The sequence below is a fragment of the Canis aureus genome, chromosome 25 (assembly GCF_053574225.1).
Source record: "Canis aureus isolate CA01 chromosome 25, VMU_Caureus_v.1.0, whole genome shotgun sequence".
In the NCBI taxonomy this organism is placed as follows: domain Eukaryota; kingdom Metazoa; phylum Chordata; class Mammalia; order Carnivora; family Canidae; genus Canis; species Canis aureus.
The window spans coordinates 4,500,415-4,523,816 of NC_135635.1; the positions used below are offsets into that span (position 1 = coordinate 4,500,415).

At 39.9% G+C, this 23,402-nt stretch overlaps 1 protein-coding gene and 1 long non-coding RNA gene across 7 annotated transcripts in view; one reads left to right on the forward strand and one right to left on the reverse strand.

Annotated features, from left to right (window-relative positions):
- The window catches only part of LIMA1 (LIM domain and actin binding 1), an 88,633-nt gene that overhangs the window by 13,729 nt on the left and 51,502 nt on the right, over window positions 1-23,402 (forward strand). For 4 of the 6 annotated variants that reach the window (XM_077870078.1, XM_077870080.1, XM_077870081.1 and 1 more), the window contains exon 2: window positions 17,804-17,945. In XM_077870078.1, the coding sequence (XP_077726204.1) occupies window positions 17,827-17,945 (119 nt within the window). In that variant the 5' untranslated portion in view covers window positions 17,804-17,826. Of the gene's footprint in view, window positions 1-16,551; window positions 16,665-17,803; window positions 17,946-23,402 lie in introns of those variants that run through there. The other 2 variants (XM_077870079.1, XM_077870083.1) reach the window with 1 other exon arrangement.
- Window positions 2,199-9,463, reverse strand: LOC144297563 (uncharacterized). Its single transcript, XR_013364550.1, has 3 exons — window positions 9,342-9,463; window positions 4,951-5,011; window positions 2,199-2,310 (listed from the first exon to the last, which is right to left on the reverse strand). It is a non-coding gene; the product is annotated as an uncharacterized LOC144297563 (long non-coding RNA).

Consider the following 23,402-nt stretch of genomic DNA (forward strand, 5'->3'; position numbering starts at 1 on the left):
CTTAAACTAGAAATGCTGCTTCCAGAAATTTATACCACAGATACACACCTCCAAATAGGCAATGGTAGAAACATGTTCATTTTAGTCTTGTTATTAATTATGAAGAACCTACAGCAACCTATATATTCATTGACAGGGGCCAGGTTAAATAAGTTATAGACTGTTGGGGAGTGAAATTGTATCTGCTACTGAAAGGCTGAGGTAGATCTAAATGTCCTCCTGCATCTTTGTGTCCTTCCCTGTATGTCCTCCTCTTGTGTGTGGTAAGATGTCCAAGAGGAAATAAATAATTGCTGAATAGTACATTAACATAAAATCATTGTAATTTTTTAAAAATGTAGGTGTTTATAAGTTGGCATTAGTATCTCCATGCCTCAGTTTCCTGATTTGTAAAATAGTCATCAGTATAGTATCTCAAGAGTTATTATGAGGATAAAATAATATATTGTAGAATGCTTGGGACAGTGACTGACCTATTGTGCTGTGTGCTATAATTATCACGTATAGATGATATCAGAAAATTTATACTACAAAGTATGACAGGTTACCTCTGGCAAGTCAAATCGTCTTGAGGGAAGGGGTATACAAGAGTGGGCAGAGACTTCTTTTGCTTACATTGTATGTTTGCACATCATTGTTTATGATAAGCAGCCCTATCACTTGCTCAGTCACAGACAAGGAAGCTAGGCAGTGAACAAATTGGCAGCCCCAATTGGGAGCGCTTGTTGAGAACTGAGAAGAGGTTCCCCAAAAGGAAGAAGGTAAAAGGAGGGTGGTGTGGGGAGATAGGAAGGATGCCGGGTAATTCCACCTTGGCTGCTGAAACTTTGAAAATCACTGATTTAATCAAAGATTGAAAATTTTTAAATTGCCCAAGAACCTTATGAAGGCCCTTATGAAGAGTTTTCAACCTTATGAAAACCTTATGAAGACTTTTCCTTCTTGCAATTTAGTTACATTTATACTAAAAAAGTGATTCATGTTTAATTTGACTTTTGGAAAAAAGCTACAAAAAGTAATTGCTAATGTGTCCAAAAGAAACATTTAAGATGAGATAGGTAGGGATGCCTGGGTGGCTCAGCCCTTGAGCCTCAGCCTTTGGCTCAGAACGTGATCCCAGGATACGAGATTGAGTCCCGCATCCAGCTCCCCGTGAGGAGCCTGCTTCTCCCTCTGCCTCTGTGTGTCTCTCATCAATAAATAAATAAATCTTAAAAAAAAAAAAAAAAGGAGATAGGTAATTTTTCTAATAATTGTGAAATTAAAATTTTTTTTAATATTTTATTTATTGTTGAGAGACACACAGGCAGAGACAGAGGCAGAGGGAGAAGCAGGGCTCCCTTTGGGGACCCCGATGTGGAACTCAATCCCAGTACTCTGGGATCACATCCTGAACCCAAGGCAGATGCTGGACCACTGAGCCACCCAGGCATCCCTACAATTTACCTATTTAAAGTGTGCAGTTCAGTGGTTTTTGGTATATTCACAGAGTTGTGCAGCCATCACCCCCAATCAATTTTATGATGCTTTCCTTACCTCCCAGAAAAACCCCATACCCTTTAGCAGTCCGATCGTCTTCAAACCCCACTGCGAGGGCTAAGTGACCACTTTCTGTTTCTATAGGTATGTCATTTCTAGACATTTCATATAAATGGAATCACATATGATCCTTGTGACTGGTTTCTTCTACTTGGCATAATTTTTTCAAGGTTCATTCATGCTGTAGCATATATCAGTACTTCATTTCTTTTCATGGCTAAATATTATACCTTATATGGATAGACCACATTTTATCTGCTTATCAGTTGATGAACATTTGCAATGTTTCCAGTTTGGGGCTATTGTGAATAATAGTTATTATACACAATCTTGTACAAGTTTTTGTGTGGCCATGTGTTCTTTTTTCATTTCTCTGTGTGTGTGTGTGTGCCCTCCTAGGAGTAGAATTGCTGGATCATGTGATAATGATGTGTTTAACCCTCCGAGGAGCTGTCAGCTGTTTTCCAAAGCAACTGCATTATTTTACATTCTCATCAGCAGTGTATATGAGAATTTCAATTTCTCTACATCTTTGCCAACACTTGTCAAACTGTAATCTTTTTAACCACATCCCACAGTAAGAAATATTTTACATTCTTACTCAGTTTATACACACACAAATAACTGAAACAAAAGCTTTATAAGAGAATACTTACACTTTGTGTGATGCAGCCTGACATTATGGGTTTCATTCTATTCTTTTTATTTAGTACAAACAAACATCTTGGTTCTGATGTGTTAACATTGACTTCATAATTCACTAACTGTGACCTGCAGTTAGAAAAAATACTAGGTAATTTTAACCCATTCATTTTACACAAGAAATGACTTCCTAGCAGATGATACTGCTAATTAGTTGCAGATTAAAGATTAGAGCCCAAGTCTGTTGGCTTCCTTCTTTAACTTTTGACATCTCAATTTCAGTTGCTCTCATATGCAGTAGGTAAAAATAAATTGGAATTTCTGTTCAGATACCATTTTAAAAATTTTGTATACTTTTCTTTGTATACTTCAGCATTTTAAATTCAGCAACAAATCAAACTCAAGAAAAAAGGAATACAAACAATTTTATTATCACAAGTCAATTACAGAGTAATTTTGTGCCTTCTGGGCAGGCAAGGTTTTTGTTTTTGTTTTTAAAGATTTTATTTAGGGCAGCCCCAGTGGTGCAGCGGTTTAGCGCCGCCTGCAGCCCGGGGCGTGATCCTGGAGACCCCGGATCGAGTCCCACATCGGGCTCCCTGCATGGAGCCTGCTTCTCCCTCTGCCTGTGTCTCTGCCCCCCCCCCCCCTCTCTCTCTCTCTCTGTGTGTGACTATCATAAATAAATAAAAAAATTAAAAAAAAAAACAATAAAACAAACTTCCCTGGAGAGCAGAAAATCAAGACAATGTTTCTAACTTGGTAATTGATGACACAGAGCTGAAACAGGTGACTTACATATACAAGTGTGTCACGTGACATTGCAAATCAAGAGCAAATGAACTCCATTACAGTAGATAACTATCAGAAGCTTGGTCTCGGGGGTGCCTGGGTAGCTCAGTCATTTAGGCATCTGCCTTTGACTCAAGTCATGATCTCTGGAATTGAGCCCCACATCAGGCTCCCTGCTCAGCAGAGTCTTCTTGTCCCTCTCCCTCTGCTCCTCCCCTCCACTTGTGCTCTTTCTCACTCACTCTTGCTCTCTCAAATAAAATCTTTAAAAAAAAAAAAAAAAAAGAAGAAACTTGGTCCAGTGTTCAATGAAGTGGTGGGCATTATGGAGATAATCAATAGTAGGGATGTCAAAATTCAGATAATAGGTAAAGTGTCAGCCATTTCCATCAACAAAGTCGGGCTGCCATGTTTACCTGAGCAAGTACTCCTGGGTTGCGTGACACCCAGCACCAAATGTGAGATGAAGGTCCTCACTGATAAAGGTCCTTGTTCCTACAGAGGTGGTGAGTTTAATGAATTCCTAGTCCCTGAGTTGTTCAAGACCCTATGGAATGGGCAGAAGTTGGTTCCCACAGTGACAGAAATTGCTTGCTGGATGAGCAAAGTGCCACTGGGTTCTTTGCCCACTCCTTCATACCATGGGATAAATCTATCAAGATGGTTCTTTTTTAGTTTTCCTCTACCTTTCTGCTTTTTTAAAAAAAATCTATTTATTTATTTATTTATTTATTTATGAATGATAGTCACACAGAGAGAGAGAGAGAGAGGCAGAGACACAGGCAGAGGGAGAAGCAGGCTCCATGCACCGGGAGCCCGACGTGGGATTCGATCCTGAGACTCCAGGATCGTGCCCTAGGCCAAAGGCAGGCGCCAAACTGCTGCGCCACCCAGGGATCCCCCTTTCTGCTCTTAAACTGCTTCTCTGCTTTCTGCTCTCAATGAAATGTACCTCAGGCTGAGATTTGGGGGCAGTAGAGCAGATTAGCTGATCTTTGGCAGGGAGGTAGGGCTTTTCCCTATCAGCTCAACCACACTGCTAGTCCATTCTTTTAAGTGTTTTTTTTTTTTTTTTTTTTTTTTTAAATCTGAGAGACAGAGATAGAGCCTGAGAAGGCAGGAGAAGGAGAAGCAGGCTCCCTATTGAGCAGGGAACCCAATGCAGGGCACGGCGCTCCATCCCAGGACCCTGGGATCATGACCTTAGACAAAGGCAGACGCTTAACCGACTGAGCCACCCAGGGGCCTTGCCCACCAGTCCATTCTTAAGAAATCACACACCACAACGGTGTGTTTTAGCATTCAGCTTTTGGGGGTTATTTGATCAACAAACAGTCTTTGGGGAAAGAATAAAGCAGTCCCCAGGAGTTAGCAGATCAGAATGTTCATACAAGTTCATCTTTTTCTAACAGTGAGCATGAAGGTAGCAGAAGCTGGTGTGATTCTAGCTGGTGGTTCTAGCCAAACTAATTTTTCACTGTTGACAAGTGAGGCAGGGGTTGCCACTGGACCAAAGGCTAAGGTTTGGCCATATAGGTTTCCAAGAAAAATTGTTTCCTATAAGCATTCCTTTTATTCTGCATTCCATCCTGGGTCTGCCTGAATCTGAGAAAGGAGATTCTCCTCTACCAGCTGCTGTGGCAGTGCCTGGCACCCAGGCCAGTTAAAGGAGTCTTGACCCTTCCTTTCTCTGAGATCCCTGCCCAGCACCTTCCTACAGAGATGCCTTAAACAAGGGACGGAAAAAAGAAACACACCATTCCAAGGAATCTGGAATTCCTTTCTCCTTCCATGCTGGTGCCTGTCTTCCACCTTCACTGCCTCCTTTGCCCTGTCATGCTCAACTGCTTTTGGTTTCTGTCCAGGCACCAGAGCAGAGGACTAAAATTTCCACTGCAGCCTGCTTTTAAGTCAAATGTAAGAATCTTGCACAGCATTACAAATGTAAATTACAGTTTTTCTCTCTAGGACACTTACCAAAATACGCAACTTTGTTGGTGGGAAGAGACATTGTCCTGTGACTTCTATTTCCTGAGGCCTGTGGAAATAAACCTTTATGTTCTTTTTTTTTTTTTTAAACCTTTATGTTCTTAAAGTTATACATAAAATGGAATAAAATTCATATCAAACTTGAAAAAAAAAAGTTTCCTAGGTGATTCTTGTTTTACTCAAGGTTGTGACCTACTAAATTAAGGGTTTTAAAAGCCAAATGGTTATTTGTAAGGAATAACATTTCTAAGAAAACACCTGAATTATGACAAAAGCAGTTGACTAAAACAACCTGTATTGATAGGATTCAGTATTATTCTACCTGAGTTTGGTGCTAGAAACCATTTTTTGATGCTGTATCCACTGGTTTCCTATAATTTGGAAATATTTGTCTTGGAATAAATAGCCCACTGTTTCATCCCCCCCCCCCAAAGCACTAGTCTATAAAAATAGTTGAAATCCAGGAAATCATTTCAAATGACTGGTATTCCTCCCTTTATTTTACAAATACTTGAGTAACCCCCCCCACCCCCCCGTGTGTCGTTTTAGCTGGGAGGTAGCATAAGCCCAGGGAGGATCCAAAACATTTTCTTTTTTTTTTTTTTCAAAACATTTTCAAACAGAGTGAGGAATATGTATGAAGAAAGACAAGGGATTAAGAGAGAGAAATTGAGCCTGCCTAAAGATATGAGAAAAAGTTTAAGTCTACATGTGAAAGGGTGCCTGTAAAATAATGCTGATTAAATAATAATAAACATTTTGAGCATTTATTAGGTGCTTGGTAGTGTCATTCATACATGATATTTAGGAGCTTGTTTTATTTATTTATTTTTAAAGATTTTATTTATTTATGATAGACAGAGAGAGGGGCAGAGACACAGGCAGAGGGAGAAGCAGGCCCCATGCAGGGAGCCCGATGTGGGACTCGATCCCGGGTCCCCAGGATCATACCCTGGGTGGAAGGCGGTGCCAAACCACTGGGCCATCGGGGCTGCCCTAGGAACTTGTTTTAATGATCAAAACAAAGCTATGAAATAGGTTCTTTTATCCCCAATTTGAGGAAACTGAGGCAGATTATAACAGCTAGTATATGGTGTGAGATTCGACAGCTAGATTCTACTCGATTGCCTATATTCTTAGCCTCTTTTTTTCTCCCTTCTATATGTCACTGTGTTAGACATTTTATGAAGAACACTTGACAAACTCAGGTAGGTGATGGTATACTCCTCAGAGAGGTGACAAAATTGCCAGTAGTCACCACAATTAGAGGGAGAGCTAGAGCCTGTAAGTCCTCTTTTTACCTTTAGAACTTGTGCACATTTTGTTAGATCATACTATACTTCATGTTGTATTATTTTATTTAGTAAAAGCAAAAATGTATATGCCAGTTCATCATGGGAGAAAAATTTTTTGTGGTTAAACTTAATTCAAGGAGTAAAGATAAGAGAGAATGACACACATGATTTGCACTGTGTTATGTTGTTTATTTATGGAACATATGAAGCTATTCAGCATGCAGTAGAAATTCTGGGGCTGGAAGTTAAGCTTACAGCTTAAGATATATCTTTGGAAATTGTCTGGTGTTAAGTGATCTTTGATGAGTTGAGTGAGAGTGGCTGAGCTTACCCAAAGAGAGGAGAGAAACTGACCTTTCAGTAATGCCTAGGAACAGAGGTGAGCAGAGGGAGAGTGAAGGGATTCAGTCCAAAAATTGAAAATGATTTGAAAGATAGGAATCAGGAGAGTTCTAGTTAAGAAAAAAAGGAAAATACAATGTCAGAAATGAGAGACTAATCAACAAACAGCAACAGAGAATGATAACAAATAAGACATGGTCCTTGGATTTGATAGCAAGAGACCTTTAGGAGAGTAACATCGGTATGATGGTAGAAGTAGAAGACAGACCCAAGTGGTCAGAGGGATGAATGGAAGGTGAGAAAATGGAAACAGTGAGCACCTAGAGACTAAGGTTTGACTGTGAAGTTGGATCAAGATTGAAGTGATAGATTGAGGGGAAAAGGCTTAAGAGAAAAAAACATTATTAATCTATATATACAAATTTCAGATATGTGTACACAAACACATCAGAAATGTGAGCTTGGGGGCACCTTGGGTGGCTCAGTAGGTTAAGCATCTAATTTTTGGTATGGCTTAGGGCAAGATCTCAGGGTTGAGATCGGGCCCTGCCTGGTCAGGCTCACATGCTGGGCGTAGAGCCTGCTTAAGATTTTCTCTCTCCCCCTATCTCTCTGCCCCTCCTCCCCTCTAAGAAAAAAATATGAGCGTGTTTTTAGGTAGGGAGGGCAAGGATAGAGGCAGAGGTGAAATGAAAGTTTTGAGAAGACAGAAGGGAAAGGTTGGTAACTCAGATAGATAGTCATAACAGTTATTTTTCCCCAGACATAGGTGAAGGGAGGGAAAGATGATACTAAGTGTGCTTCCTTTTCTTTTTTTTCTGGAGTGGTAAAGTGTGAATCACTAAGGGTGAATTTTGTAAGCGCCCAGTGAAAGTGGCTCTAATTCTTTGGTGAGCAGTTTCCAGAAGTAAAATTGCTTCTCAGGATTACACAACCAACTTTTCATTACTTTGGCTCTGCATCATAGTGGTTTTTTTTAAGAGCAAAATATCCTTAAAAGGAGATTTTTAAAAAGAGACAAGATGTTATTGAAGTGATTTTTGTCTTGATGCAAACATCTACATCCTTGTTGACCCCTAGGAATTTGATCATTGTTACAATTTTCTTATTGTCTAGGATACAGATTTCTACAGAGACCTGTCTAAAACTCTTCCAAGAACACTAGCAGTGATAATTCTAACAGACTCATTAGACTTGCCTACAAACTTCTGTGTCACAGTGTTGCTGGATAATAGAGTAGTGAGCCTATTATGTACAGTATTTATATTTACTGGTTCCTTTTTTTTTTCTCTTGAGTATATCTTTTTTTTTTAAAGATTATTTATTTATTTATTCATGAGACACACACACACACAGAGAGAGAGAGAGAGAGGGGCAGAGACAAAGGTAGAGGGAGAAGTAGGCTCCATGCAGGGAGCCCAACGTGGGACTCGATCCCGGGTCTCCGGGATCAGGCCCTGGGCCAAAGGTGGCGCTAAACCACCAAGCCACCGGGGCTGCCCTCTTGAGTATATCTCAAAGTTTCATTAGCTAAAATTACTAATTCAAGGTTCCGAAAAGTGATATGTACTTTCTCAACAACTAGACTTAAGACTGAATAATAAGCATTCATTTTGTTGTGCTGATAGTGTTTGGATAAAATTTAAACGTTCATGCAATTTCATTCAAAACATATGCATAAAGTTCCTTCTATTTTATTCATAAAGTTCCTTCTGAAGCAAGAGGGCAAGAGGCAAAGTGGACCTGTCCCCTAATCCTAAGAATCTTTCTAACAAGGAGAATTTATAAAATTATAGTAAGATAAAGGGAGTGACCTGTGCTGATTGGGAACAGGGCTAGGGCAGTTCAGGAAAGGGTTTTTTGAGGAGAACCCTATGCCGTCTTTCCTGGAGTCTTGAAAGGTAAATAGATTGAGGAAAGATAACATTCGAGGTGGAGTGAAAAAATATATGGTGTATCAAAGGAGTAGAAACTGGTCATGGCATAATTTTGGAGATTATCTTTTCATATCAAAATTCTATAGAGTTTGGGGATCCCTGGGTGGTGCAGCGGTTTAGCGCCTGCCTTTGGCCCAGGGCGCGATCCTGGAGACCCGGGATCGAGTCCCACGTCGGGATCCCGGTGCATGGAGACTGCTTCTCCCTCTGCCTATGTCTCTGCTTCTCTCTCTCTGTGTGTGTGACTATCATAAATAAATAAAAAATTAAAAAAAAATTCTATAAAGTTTGGCTTCTCCCTATCAGAGAAAAAAAGTTACAAATAGGGGATCCCTGGGTGGCGCAGCGGTTTGGCGCCTGCCTTTGGCCCAGGGCCCGACCCTGGAGACCCGGGATCGAATCCCACGTCGGGCTCCCGGTGCATGGAGCCTGCTTCTCCCTCTGCCTGTGTCTCTGCCTCTCTCTCTCTCTCTCTCTCTCTGTGTCTATCATAAATAAAAAAAAAAAAAAAAAAAAAAAAAAAGTTACAAATAAATAAAAAGAATGCTAGAATGAATCTTGTAATGCTAGATTATGTGTGTGTGTGTGTGTGTGTGTGTGTGGATATCTATATATATCTCTATATATTTATATATATCTCTACACCAACACAGGTATAAAGATAAATATAAAAATATAGATGTGAAAAAAAAATATAGATGTGTATTATATACATGAGTTAATACACATACATATATTCCTGGTTCTGTATTCCAAGAGAGCCTAGAAGCAGTGACATCTCAGTAGCAATGAGCACATGTAGTACCTAGATTTGGTTTCTCCAGTCTTCATCAAGGAATCAGAACTCCTTGATGAAGTGGTTGATTCCAGGGCTGAGGCCGTGCAAATATGTTTGGAACATCTTATAGTGCTAAACAGCAGGACTGCTAAAAAAAAAAAAAAAAAAAAAAAATTAGTGACACATTGAATAGACACTAGAGCCAAGCTGAAAGAGCTCCAAATGACCGAAGCTGGGAACAATTTGAGCAACAAAATAAAATTAGCTTGGGAATAAAATAATCCAAGAATTACTATAACCCAGGAAATAAAATAATATCCCTGAGTCTCTCCTAATATAAATAAATGATTGAATAAACAAGAGGAAAAGGACATTTCTTCCTTATAGAAGAATTCCAATTAATAAATGCAAAAGGAATGAGGGCAACAGAAAATCGCCATTGGAACACAGCAATAATAATTAATGAAGGCAAGATAGGCCATGAATGCTAAAATTAATGAGTAAAAGTTTAAGAAGGAATAGGAATAAAATATCTCCCCCAAAACATTTATGAATTATAGAGGCAAGCATAGTAGCAAATGATCAAGGTTAACATCACCAATAATAACACATCAACATCTTGTGCCTTCTGATAGGAGGATACACTGAGGATGAAGCCACGTGAGTTCTGTGGTATTCTTCCCAAAATTCTATAACTTCGATCTAATCTGAGAAAACATCATATTTTAAAAAGGAAAAACCTTTTTTTTTAAGAGTTATGAGATGTCCCAAGTTCATCAGGTATATTTGTCCCACCCCAGTTCAACTACTTCTTCAAAGAGCCCTGGTTCTTTTTATTGGAAAAAACAAGAAACTCAAATTGAGGGGCATTCTACAGAATACCTGACCAGTACTCTTCAAAAATGTCATAGTTGGGTGCCTGGATGGCTCAGTGGTTAAGCGTCTGCCTTTGGGTCAGGTCGTGATCTTGGGGTCCTGGGATTGAGTCCCATATCAGGCTCCCCAGAGGGAGCCTGCTTCTCCCTCTACCATGTCTTTCCCCCTCTGTCTCTGTCTCGCATGAATAAATAAATTAAAAATCTTAAAAAAAAAAAAAAAAGTGTCATGGTCATGAAAGACCAAAACAGAGGAACTGTCAAAGAGATTGGAAGAGATTTAAGAAGACATGACTATTAAATGTAGTGTAGGCTCCTGGAACAAAAAGAAGACTTTAGTGGAAATTCTTAATTTGAATAATTGTCCCGTGGTAATATAAGACAGAGCTAGGTGGAAGTTGCATGGGAACTTCTGTGTATCTTTGCAACTCTCGTGTAAATCTAAAAATTGTAAATTAAAAAAGCTATTAACGGGATCCCTGGGTGGTGCAGCGGTTTGGCGCCTGCCTTTGGCCCAGAGCGCGATCCTGGAGACCCGGGATCGAATCCCACATCAGGCTCCCGGTGCATGGAGCCTGCATCTCCCTCTGCCTGTGTCTCTGCCTCTCTCTCTCTCTCTCTCTCTGTGACTATCATAAATAAATAAAAATTAAAAAAAAAAAAACTATTAACTTTCAAAACCTTTTTCAAGTATGTGAATTTAGTCACTATTTTTGTAAAAAATAAGAAATTTTAGAAATAAATGTAGGGGTGCCTGGGTGGCTCAGTTGATTAACCATCTGACTCTTAACTCAGGTCTTGATCTCAGGATCATGCATTCAAACCCCACTTTGGGCTCCCTACTAGGCATGGAGCTAAGAAAGAAGGGAAGAAAGAAAAAGAAAGGGAAGGAAGGAGTAAGTTTATATCATTATGTGGGAACAAATTTCAAGTTGCTTTTGTTTAAAATTTCCCTTTGCACCCTGAAGTTCTTTTAGGTTGGTCTTTTCCTTTTAACTAGTTGTTCCCTGATGTTCAAATCAGAAGAGTTCTTGATTAAACAAGAAAGAAAAAAAACTTTAGAACTCTACAGTCTGTTTCTAAAAATAACATTTTCTTTTAACGAGTGAGTTTGTACTTTGTTCTCTCTAATTTTTTTTAGTCTGTGTTCAGGCAACTATGCCTCTTGCACAAGTAACTATCTCCTGAGGGAAGGGGAGAGAGAGAGTGAGAGGAGAGAGAAAGATATGATGAGATTAGGAGATTAGATTTATAAGAACAGGATTGTGTTAGTGGCAGCTCATTTGCTTTAGTCTCAGCCTGAATTCTGCAAGACAGTTTGCTTAGTTAGGTGAAGTCTGTAAATGCATTTATTAAAGTAGGTTTCCTGGAGCAGCTACAGGCCTCACCCTCAGCAGGAGCTCAAGGAAGCAGATACCTGGGACCCAATTTTCCAATGAGTCATTGCCCAACCCTTAAACTTTTAAAGGACCTTTGTTCAAGGTTTTATCTCCAGGCTACTGCTCACCCATAGGACATTTAGCTATCCTACCTCAAGCTACCAGGTGTGATAAAAGAACTTTGAACAGGGAATTAGAACTCTGGCTCTCATACTAACTAGTTGGTGAGTTGGGGAAAATTATTGGACCATAGGTCAATTCTCTTACTGTAAGAGGGGGGACTTGGCTACTTGATTTCTTTTTTTTTTTTTTTTTAAGATTTATTTATTTATTTATTTATTTATTTATTTATTTATTTATTTATGATAGACATAGAGAGAGAGGCAGAGACACAGGAGGAGGGAGAAGCAGGCTCCATGCAGGGAGCCCGATGTGGGACTCGATCCTGGGACTCCAGGATCATCCCCTGGGCCAAAGGCAGGCGCTAAACCACTGAGCCACCCAGGGATCCGGCTACTTGGTTTCTAAGGTTCCCTCCTTTTTTTTTTTTTTTTTCTAAGATTCCCTCTTGATGTTAAAATCTGTCCTATGTATCTAAAACTGAAGACATCTTCCTTCTTAGGAAACAGTTACCCTTTCTATGTATCCCATTATTGTTCTTTATACCACTGTCCTTGCAGTCTCTTAGGCTAAAGTCTTAAGAGTTATTTTTGTTATATCCATTTCCTTTAACTCTTCCACACAATTGACAACCAATCCAGCAATTTCTTCCATCACAGTTGAAGTGACAGTAGAATGCATTTGATCTAAGAGGTTGGGTTTTGGTGTCTGAACACTGATTTCTGTGTGGGCCATATATTAGCCATATGACCTCTGACAAATTACTCAACCTCAATGGACCATTTTTTTCTTTTTTTATGGAAATAACACTGTCTCCAGGGTTGTAAGGATTAAGTGAGTTAGTAAATGTCCAATAAGTGATAGTGCCTTTTATTATTTGTACATAACAATGCAATGGATTGGATCTTGAAGTCAAATGGGCCTCTGGAAAAAAATATAAAGATATTGCAGCCCAAACTGAATACTTCCTTCTAGATATGTCTTTCCAGTACATGCCCTTCTCACTTTTTTTTTTTTTTTTTTTTGAGAGAAGGAGGGTGGAGAGAGAGAGAGAGAATCGTAAACAGGCTCCACAGTTTGCTCACAGAGCCAATGTGGGGCTTCATGTCACAACCTTGAGCTGAAATCAAAAGTTGGACGCCTAACTGAGCTACCCAGGCACCTCCATTTTTTCCCCTTCTCATTCTTAACAAGATTTCTAGGATTAAGGAAGTTGTCCTAAAGTCTGAGAATGAGATTCCTATCTAAGAGAGTGTCGGTAAGTAGAGAGAGCTATCACACCTTTAATTCAAGCCCACGAAAGTCAAAATATTCACAATGGAGAGTATTTCAAGCAGGCCCAGTATAACTCTAAGTTTCATTGAAACAACAAATGGTTATCCCTGATGCTGACCATTCTAGGAAGATCACTGCACTATATTCTTACTGAAAGATAATTTGTATGGGTTTGCAGCTAGGTGATTCAAAATTTTTGTTATCCAATTTTCCACCTTGGCTAAAAGTGATGATTTTAATCATTATTCTTTACTTGTAGTGGAAAGAAAATGGATTTTGGAAATCAAAGAGAATATGGATTTGAATCCCATTTCTGCTACTTTATAACTAAGAGATCATTGTAAAGTTATTTAATACCTGTGAATTTTAGTTTTTCATCATAAATATAAGACAATAAAACCAATCTTGTTAAGTGGTTTTGGGAATTAGATATGTACTTTACATAAGTAGGTGTTGTAAAATGTTCATTTCTTTCTAAGAGTCTAAGATTTTTAACCTTAGCCTTGAATTTTTAGCTTCCTATGGTGTATCACTAGGATTTTTCTTGTGGATGTGTATATTTTAACATGTGTAAAGCAAAACTCATCATTCTCCCACTTCTTCCCCTATTTACTGTTAATGACATCAACAATTTTCTAATCATTTAAGTTTGATGATGCCAGTGTTGATTCCTTCTCTATCCCTAAGTCCATTTTATTCTAAGAACTGTGATTACCTCTCACTTTGACAGTTTTAGGATCTTTTTGACAAGTAAATTAGACTCCAATCTTTTCCCTTCTTATCAAGGTATACACTGCTGCAGAATTAGCTTTTAAAACATGCTTCCTGGAGTGCCTGGGTGGCTTAGTCAGTTGAGCATCTGCCTTTGCCTTTAGCTCAGGTCATGGTCCCAGGGTCCTGGGATGGAGCCCTGCATCAGGCTCCCTGCTCAGTGGAGAGTGTGCTTCTCCCTCTGCCACTCCCCGACTGCTTGTGCTTGCTCGCGCTCGCGCTCGCTCTCTCTCAAATAAATAAAATCTTAAAAATAATAAAAATAAAGGAGGGCATGTGATGTGATGAGCACTGGGTGTTATAGCTTGGTAAATTATTTTTATAAATAAAAATAAAATAAATAAAAATAAATCTTAAAAATACAACGTGCTTCACATTATGTTACTTGCTGTTTCAGAAGCTTTCATGTTCCACCATACAGACTATAAGTGATCCACTACAAAGCTCTTATCTTACAGTTGTGGGTATTGGGCTCACAGAAATTATTTTTTTTATTTGCCGTGAAAGTCACATTTGTGCTAGGGAGTGGCATGTTAAGACAAGTCCTTATCTCTGCTCACTCACAGACTAGTTCTTTCCATCCCTTAACATCATTTTCAAGGCTTTTCTCATTCTGGCCCCATTCTTTCTCTACATTACCTTCAACTACTCTTATACCTACTACTCTTGTACCTTCAACTCCATTGAAGTATTCTATGCTATTTCAACTCCCTAATAGTGTAATGCTGTTCTCCCTACCTGAGATGCACTTTCTTGCTCTTGCCCTCAGTTGATGAAATTCTGCCCATCTGTAAATCCCAAGTCAATCTGATGCCTCTTCCCTTCCCTCTCATCAAGCCGGAAAATCAGATCCCTTACTCCTAGACCTTGCATTACCTCTAACCACATTTTGCTTTGTAATAGAATTATTTGTGTGCATCCCAGGAAGCCAACAGATTTTTAATAAATATTTTTATTCAATTTATTAGAGAGAGAAAGCATGAACAGGGGGAGGGGAAGAGGAAGAGGGAGAAGCAGACTCTCTGCTGGGCAGGGAACGCATTCCAAGCAAATAGATTTTACACTCTATTTGGGCAAGGCCCTCTCCCTACACACTATAGAAAGTAGCTAGTTACTCAGTAACCTGATACCAGAGTCTATCAAAAATCATGTACTGATTCTTACCTGTATCTGTTTCATAGGGTGCTAATCACATTGTTAAGAAATTAACAGTAGTGCTTCTGTAAAGAGAAATGTGGTCAGGGTGTGAGCTACCTCATTCCTCAAGTAGAAAGCATGCTTATCCTAGCCTTATACCAAGATAGATATTCTGACTTTTCTTGGATTTCTGGCCAGGATTAATCAAAACCATGGAATTAGGCCTGGGAATTAAACTCTTTTTTTTTTTTTTTTTTAACCACACTCAGTCCCTCAAATAATGAATGATTTTTCCTTTTTATAAATACATTTGAGAACATATCTTATATATTTTTTCTTTGATCCAGACTGATTGCTATAAGAACACTGACAACATTTATACCAACACCTACATTGGAAGTATAGTTGTACAAAACAGTGCCTTAGTATTGTTTAGTATTTCCTAAACTTGGCCCAAGGGTCGTTATTGTGGTTTTACATGACTAACTTTAACTGAATTGTTGCTTCTGTGTCTTTTTCTTTTTAAATTTTTTTATTTATTTATTCATGAGAGAGAGAGAGAGAGAATGAGAGAGAGAGGCAAAGACAGGAGCAGGCTCCATGCAGGGAGCCCGACATGACACTCCATCCCAGGTCTCCAGGATCAGGCCCTGGGCTGAAGGCCGTGCTAAACCGCTGAGCCCTTGTGTCTTTTTCTTATTAGAATAATGGCTGACCTTGTTTGGTGGGTCAGATGCAAACTGGATAGCAGATAGACAAATATATATTATTTGATTCATTCTAGTGCACTTCAAAGAACATGTGTAGAGGAACACATGGGTGGCTCAGTCAGTTGAGCGTCCAACTCTTGATTTTGGCTTAGGTCATGATCTCAGGGTTATAAGATTGAGCCCCTCATCAGGCTCTGCAGTCAGCATGGAGTCTACTTGAGATTCTTTTTCTCTCTCTGCCTCTGCCCCACCTCTGCTTGCGCGCACACACACACACACACACATAAACACATTCTCTCTCTCTCTCAAAAACAAAAAAAAAAAACCTGTGTAGAATTAAGATTATTTTATCCAGGAAGAGAGATAGTATTAAAAAAACATTTATTACTTATTCTGTATCAGAGTATTTTCTTCTTTATCTTATTTATTCCTCATAAGGATATTATGAAGGAAGTATTATTAGTATGGGGGAGAAATCTAACTCCCACTTAGATGCATCTAACATCAGAGCTCCTTTAAAAAAAAAAAAGATTTATTTATTCATGAAACAGAGACAGAGACAGACAGAGACAGAAGCAGGCTCCATGCAGGGAGCCTGATGTGGGACTCGATCCCAGGGCTCTAGGATCATGCCCTGGGCCAAAGGCAGGCGTCCAATCACTGAGCCACCTAGGCATCCCAAACGCCAGACCTCCTTACCATGAGGGTTCTATGTTACCTTCCAACATGGGGATTAAAACAAACAAGTAAACAAAAACAATAAAATTAGCATTGTTTTCAGGCAATGCTTTAGTGGAAAGAACAAGTACTACATGTGGAAAAGTAGCGTGGTCTTCTAAGGTTGCTTGTTAACTCACTTTGCCTAACAGGACTCTTAGTGTGAAATGGCAGCCCATGTTGCTTGGTTAAGCACACTGTGTGTTCCGTTGTTGTCAAAGTTGTTAGAAGCAGTACCTGATGAACCATACTTTGTGCCAGATCGGTTATGCTCTGTGGTTGTCAGGAGACATACAAGCAGTATTTTTCACTCTTCAAATAAGGAAACTATTGGCTCATTTCTAATCTTACCTCTTCTGGACAAAGGTTGGAACTCCTTTGGAATTACTAGGGCAAAAACTCCTTTGTTAATTTCTGGAGACAAAACCCAAAAAATCCAGATTAATGGGTAGGGACTAGATGATTTCAGGGGCATGGCTTTATGTATTCTTTGACTCGAAGGGATTTTAGAAAAGAATTTCAGAATAGAGGTTTTGTCCCCTGAATATAAAATGCAGTATACTGGGGTTCCTGGGTGGCTCAATTAAGTGTCTGCCTTCGGCTCAGTTTATGATCCCAGGGTCCTGGAATCAAGCCCTGCATCTGGCTCCCTGCTCAGCACAGAGTCTGCTTTTCCCTCTCCCTTTCCCTCTGATCCTCTCCGCAGCTGTACTCTTGCTCTTTCTCATTGTCTCTCTCTCAGATGAATAAATTAAAAATCTTTTTTAAAAAGCGTATTATAACAAAAGCCAATTCTAATATATCATTCTTAAAATGTTCTTAATACTATTATAACATACTTAGTATTTTAAATATATTATCTCCTTAAATCCATATCAAAACATTCTATAATGGTAGGTAGTCTCATTTTTCAGTTGAAGAAAACTAAAACTGAAAGATTATATAGTTTGTTCAAGGTAACAAAAGTTATGATTTCAAGTAAAGTCTATCTTGACTTAAATAAAATCCTTGCTCTTTATATCTTCCTATACTGTCTCCCCAGCTCTTTCTCCAAACCAAATGGTCAGTGCTACAGAGTTTGGGAAGAGAGCAGCCAAAAGAAAGTTGGATGTAGGTAGAACTTAATTTGGACCTGAATCTACAGAGATGCCAATTGTACTTCCCCTGGGATGTAACTCAGAATGGAACATTTCACTCCAAATGTGAGTTTGGAACAGACTTAAGTTCAAGGGAAGGCCAATTGATGTTTGCACAGTGAGGTCAGTCATAAGATGATGGAACTGGAAGGGACTTTAGAGATCATCTGGTCTAACCTTCTCATTTTACAGGAAACTACAACCCAGATATTGAATCATTTGACCAAGGTTCCAGTTTTTGAGAGAACAGGTAGAGGAGTGTGGTTCTGCTGGCCTAGGGCTTTCTACTCTCTCCTGGCACAGCACTGCCAGTCCCCGGATGCTGGAGAATCTTCTGATTCTAATATTCTGACTTTCTTTATTGCATAGGTATTTTGGTATCTGTAGACAAGATGGAATCGACTCCATTTAACAGACGGCAATGGACTTCAGTATCATTGAGGGTAACAGCCAGAGAACTTTCTCTTGTCAACAAGAATAAGTCATCGGCTATTGTGGAAATATTCTCCAAGTAAGTGCTGATCCTGGTCCAAAAGGACCATCTGTCTTGAACAAATATTACCACCTGTCAGGGAAATCAGTAAAGGAATTACATGGTGTAAAATGGCTTTATTGAGCACCTTCTCAAATTTGAGCACCATACAAGGCACTGTGAAGAAGGATGAAGATAAATCAGGAGACACATTCTCTATCCGGGAATTTTTGTTTAGTTGGGGAAAGAAAAAGTTACAAACAGAAAAGATAATTATAAAACATGTATCATTAAGCAAGTCCAAAATGAATGGGAATAAGGGCTAGAAACAGAGTAAGAGAGAGAAAATGACCAGTATGGGTAGAAGCTAGTCAGGAAGGCTTTCCAATTGAGAGGAGTTTAGAGGTAAGTTTTGATTTAGTCGAAGGGAGTGTTAGGCATACTCTGTATCTGCATTATCCAATATTGTAGCCACTACATATGTGCCTATTTAAATTAATTAAAATTAAATAATATTTAAATATTTAAAATTCCATTCATCAGCTGCATTAGCCACATTTTGTGGCTCCCATATTGAAGATCACAGAAATATTTCATCATTGCATAACATTCTGTTGAACAGTGCAAACTATGTGGGCAAACTATGAACTGCCTGTTTTAGTAAATAAAAGTTTACTGGAACATGGCCATATCCATCTGTGCATTGTCTATGGCTGCTTTGATGCTACAGCAGCAGAATTGCAGCAGAGACCATATGGCCTCCAAGTCTAAAATATTTATTATCTGCTCTTTTAAGAAAAAGTTTGCTGACTCCCTGCTTTGGACCATGAGTTCTTTGATATGAAGGCCCCTTTCTTGCCTATTTTATATGCCTAGTGTACAGCGCAGTGACTGGAACACAGTAGGCATTCAACTGATGTTGAAGGGATGGTTTATATAAATAATATACCAGAGATGGCAAGCATTGACTTCACTCAAATAGATGCCATACTGGGGAAGAGCTTAGGACAGGTGGTAGGTTTACATCACTAGGAGAGTTTATTAAGTAATAGGAAGCTATTATACCTTTAAGAGAAAAAAGATGGTCAAGATTTGAAGAAAATGATCCTGGGACCTGTATCTAGGATACAGCTAAATACCTAAATAGGAGGTTTCTGTAATCTACAATGTCACCTTTACTTCAATAACAAATCCATCACAGACTTACTCTGTGGAAAACATTGCCCTTCCAATCTGTTAACCTTGGTTACTGCTTAAGATAGAGTGAAGGTGGAAGGAGATTGCATAGCCCTTTTACCTTCCACATTATGCATTTTGTATTACTGTAATTTTATAGCAAATATGTATTGTTCTTCTCAAAACAAAATCAGTAGAGCTATTTCAGAAAAAAGGGATAGAGATCTTAAGATTTAATCCCTGCCCTCAAGGAAATTAATAAGTTAGTAGAGTTTACATAGTAGACGAAGTCCCTAACTTCCTTCATCTTAAGAATCAAGTGAGGTACCTGTTAATAATATGGTGTTCTAGTTATCTATTTCTGCATAGGGAAAAAATATCCCCCAAATTTAGTGGCTTGAAATACTAACATTTATGGGTGCCTGTGTGGCTCAGTTGGTTAAGTGTCTGCCTTCCACTCAGGTCATGATCTCGGGATCCTGAGATGGAACCCTGCATCAGTCTCCCTGCTTGGCATGGAGTTTGCTTCTCCCTCTGCCCCTACATCCCGCTTGTGCTCGCTTGCTTGCTCTCTGTCAAATAAATTAATTAAGTCTTTATTAAAAAATAAAAAAAAGAAATACATTTATTTTGCTTGAGAATCTCCAATTTGGGTAGGGCTTGCCTCTACTTCTTAGCATCAGCCATGGTGGCTCATAGACAGGGCCTATAGTCATCTAAAGGGTCGCTCGCAAGTTGAGTCATTACTGCTGGTAGTCACCTGGGATCTCAGCTGGGGTCCTGGTCAGGATACCTCTTCACATGGCTTTTCCGTGTGGCTGCTTGGCTTAGTTGGCTGGGTTCCTAGGGCAAGCATCCAGAGACCAAGGGAGGGAGTGAACAGAGGAAGAAGGGAGTCAGGGTCAGGGGTCATGTGGCCTTTTATGACAAATCCTCAGAAGTTACACAGAATCACTTTTGCCACATTGTCTTCATTGGAAGCCAGTCCCTAAGACTGGCTCAGATTCAGAGGGAGGGGAATTTTTTTTTTTTAAGATTTTATTTTTTTATTCATAGACACAGAGGGGCAGAGACACAGACAGAGGGAGAAGCAGGCTCCACACAGGGAGCCCGACGTGGGACTCGATCCTGGGTCTCCAGGATCACACCCCAGGCTGCAGGCGGCACCAAACCACTGCGCCACCGGGGCTGCCCAGGGAGGGGAATTTGATTCTACTTTTGATGGGAAGAATGTCAAAGATTTTTTGGACGTGTTTTAAAACCATCTTATATGGCTTCCCAGTGCCCTCCACTAAAGATTCTCATTCCACCTGTTTGGGATGGGGCCTATGATTTTGTATTTTTGACAAGTATTCCAGGTGAATTTTACCTTCAGGGCAGTTTAGGAAGCACACTGGTAGTGTAAGAGATGGACTTGTGAACTTGCAGCCATGAACTTGAACATAAAGCAGAATGAATACAGTTTCTGATAGGTTCAAATAGAGGATCATGGAAACTGACCATGAATAAAGGGAACAGGAAAGCAAGCAGTCCGGCATGGAGAAATACCAAAGGGAGAAGCAACTTGTACAGTTTGGTGTAGGCCAGGTTATAGAAAGCCTTGAATGCTATATTAAGTTTAAGATTTAGTTAGATAAACAATGGAAACAGTTGAAGGTTTTCATGCAGAGAATGACATGATCAGACTTGTATTTTAGAAAGATGTTTCTGGCAACAGGATAAAAGGTAGACTGGAAAGGTGTGAGACAAGCTGTAAGGCTCTCTTGAAAACCCAAGTGAAAGCTGTCGAGGGTGGAGGGCAGCAGGTATGGAAAGGAAGACAAAGAATTGAGACATTGTTGAGATGTGATTAATGGAAGTTGGAAACTCCCTGTTCTGCAGAGAAACTTCTCCACATTCTTACCCTTCTCACCCTCTCTAGCCCCACCTCTTTAGCTGAACTTGGCTTTTCCTCCACTTGCATTCTGTCTCTGAGCAGTGGCTGCCTCTTTCTGCACATGCTTGCCTGAAATATCCTGGGGTTGGGAGTCAGGGTTCTTGCTCTCCTACATCTCTCCTACTGGTTCCCATCCATCATGTTTCACTCTTTGTTCTGCAGTTCTAACCCTGTGATTTGAGGCTCACATCTCACTGTGCTATCTTTATCCTCCCCTTCATTGCAGTGGTGTGCCAGCCAGCTGGCCAAACTGATCACCTTCACTGGGGACACTGGCTTGCCCCTTCATCATCTTCTCAGTAAGGGTGCTACAGGCGTTTTCGATGAAACAGACCTTCCTTCTGCGGGCTGGCCATCATCTTGCCTTTCTCCAAATGCTAGTAGTACCCCCATGATGTTGTAGCATCCAAAAAAGAAAAATGGGGCAGAAGGGAAACCCCAATAAGAGTCCCTCACACATTTCCAAATGTCCCCCAGGGTGAGTAGTGCCCCGGGTGAAGAACCACTGGACGTGTCTCATACTCTGGCCTCTTCATTTCTTGATCTTCCCTACTTCTTCAATCCGCACATTGTCTCCCATGGGCCTGCATCCAATCCCAGACTTATCATCACACAGAATCTATCTCTGGAACGTGCATTTGGAAAACTCTGTCTGGGGTGGAGTCTCCTGTCCTAATGCTATTCCATTCTTTTATTTGCACTGATGGCTGCTTTTGGGCCAAAACAGGACACCCAGACCCTGGATGTTGGTCTCCTTCCTGGCTTCACATCCTTGCCTGCCTACCTGTCTACCTCACTTCAGAGAAACTCTCACTCCTTCCCGAATTCCCTTCCCACCCCTTTGTTCTGTCATGGCCCAGCCCAGCCAGTTCTCAAGATAGAGGAATTGGGTCTTGTAGCACTGATGAGAGTTAGAAAGTTGGAAAAAGATGTTCATCTTAGGGGCAAATTGCAACTATGCAAATCTGTAAGTCCTGAACCATTTACAGAATCATTGTGCTCAGTACCATGCTAGGTTCTTAACTGAAACAGATACTATTTCTAATCCTAACAAAAACTGTATGAGGGAGGGACCTGAGGCCTGTTGTATAGCTGAGCACACAGGTATAGGGAGTAACCTGCCCCAATTGAAATCTAATATTTGGATTTGTTTCTGTCTAGTATTTTCATCTGATTCGTATATTGAAATGTATTGAACAGGTTTTGAATGAATTGTATTTTTTAGGCTGAGAGGATGGTGGCGACATTGCAGAGAACCACAGGAGGTATAAGGCACAGAAGTAGTACAAGGGGGTGATGTGCACTTAGGACAGTGAAAACCAGAGGCTTGGCCTGGACCTCTTCTCTGTTTCATGCTCAGTAGAGACACTAAATCCACATTGCTGCTATTGCTTACAGCGTTTAGAGTTCACTCACCGTAGGTTCCCACAGCAGATTGCAGGACTGTAAATACTCATTTCTACTTCCAACACCTGGTAACCTGATTTTCTCTTATTTTCAAACACTCCCTGTTTGGGGTTTAGAATTAGTAAATCCTGCACAAGCCTAGTTAAGAGACTATAGGAAACTTTAGGATGTTTCTGGTCAGAGATTAATATAAAAGTGGTATTAGGGGGAAACTTAATCTTGGCTCACGTTTGTAGAATTAGCTGGGCCTTACTTCTAACAGCACGTTTTACATTTATTTGTACATAAGAGTAATTTTTCTAGCATCAGAGTTTGCATCTCATGAATAGTTTATCACTCCAGACATTTCTTTACTGAACCTCTATATTATATACATAAGTAAATTTGAGGTAAAAAAGACCCTGTTGATAGTCCATTTAATCGGCTAGCTTTGGTTTTACTCACCACTGACTTCCACGTGACATAATCCTTTGCTTGTTTAAAATGTTCTCTTTTGGTGGAATTTGGTTTCTTTGCAGAAGACTCCTCTTTGACTCTTAGATTTTTGGCAGTAAAGGGAATCTAGCTCAGTGGTTTTCAGCCTATCTTAATTGAATTCTTCAGAGGAACCTCAGGGGCCAGTTCTGGGAAGACGGGAAGATCTAAGGGGCTTACTGAGCCAGAGACCTTCCACACCAGCTGTCCTGCTTTGATCTCTTTTATATGTTAGGTTTTAAATAAAATATCATTTGAAGAGATGATTCTGCAGGAAAGTTTTAAAACCACTGATCTAACCTTTGCCCCATTCCTCTGACAGACAAGGAATTTGATGTCCAGCGATTATGACTAAAGTTCACACCCCAAGATAGTGGCAGAGCTGAACCCAGCACACTGATCCCTGCCCGCGCCCCCACCACACACACATCATGCCTTCTCTCTTGTTACAACTTTCCCCATAACATAGTCTGAAGAAAAAAACATGGTTTATATTAACTTTC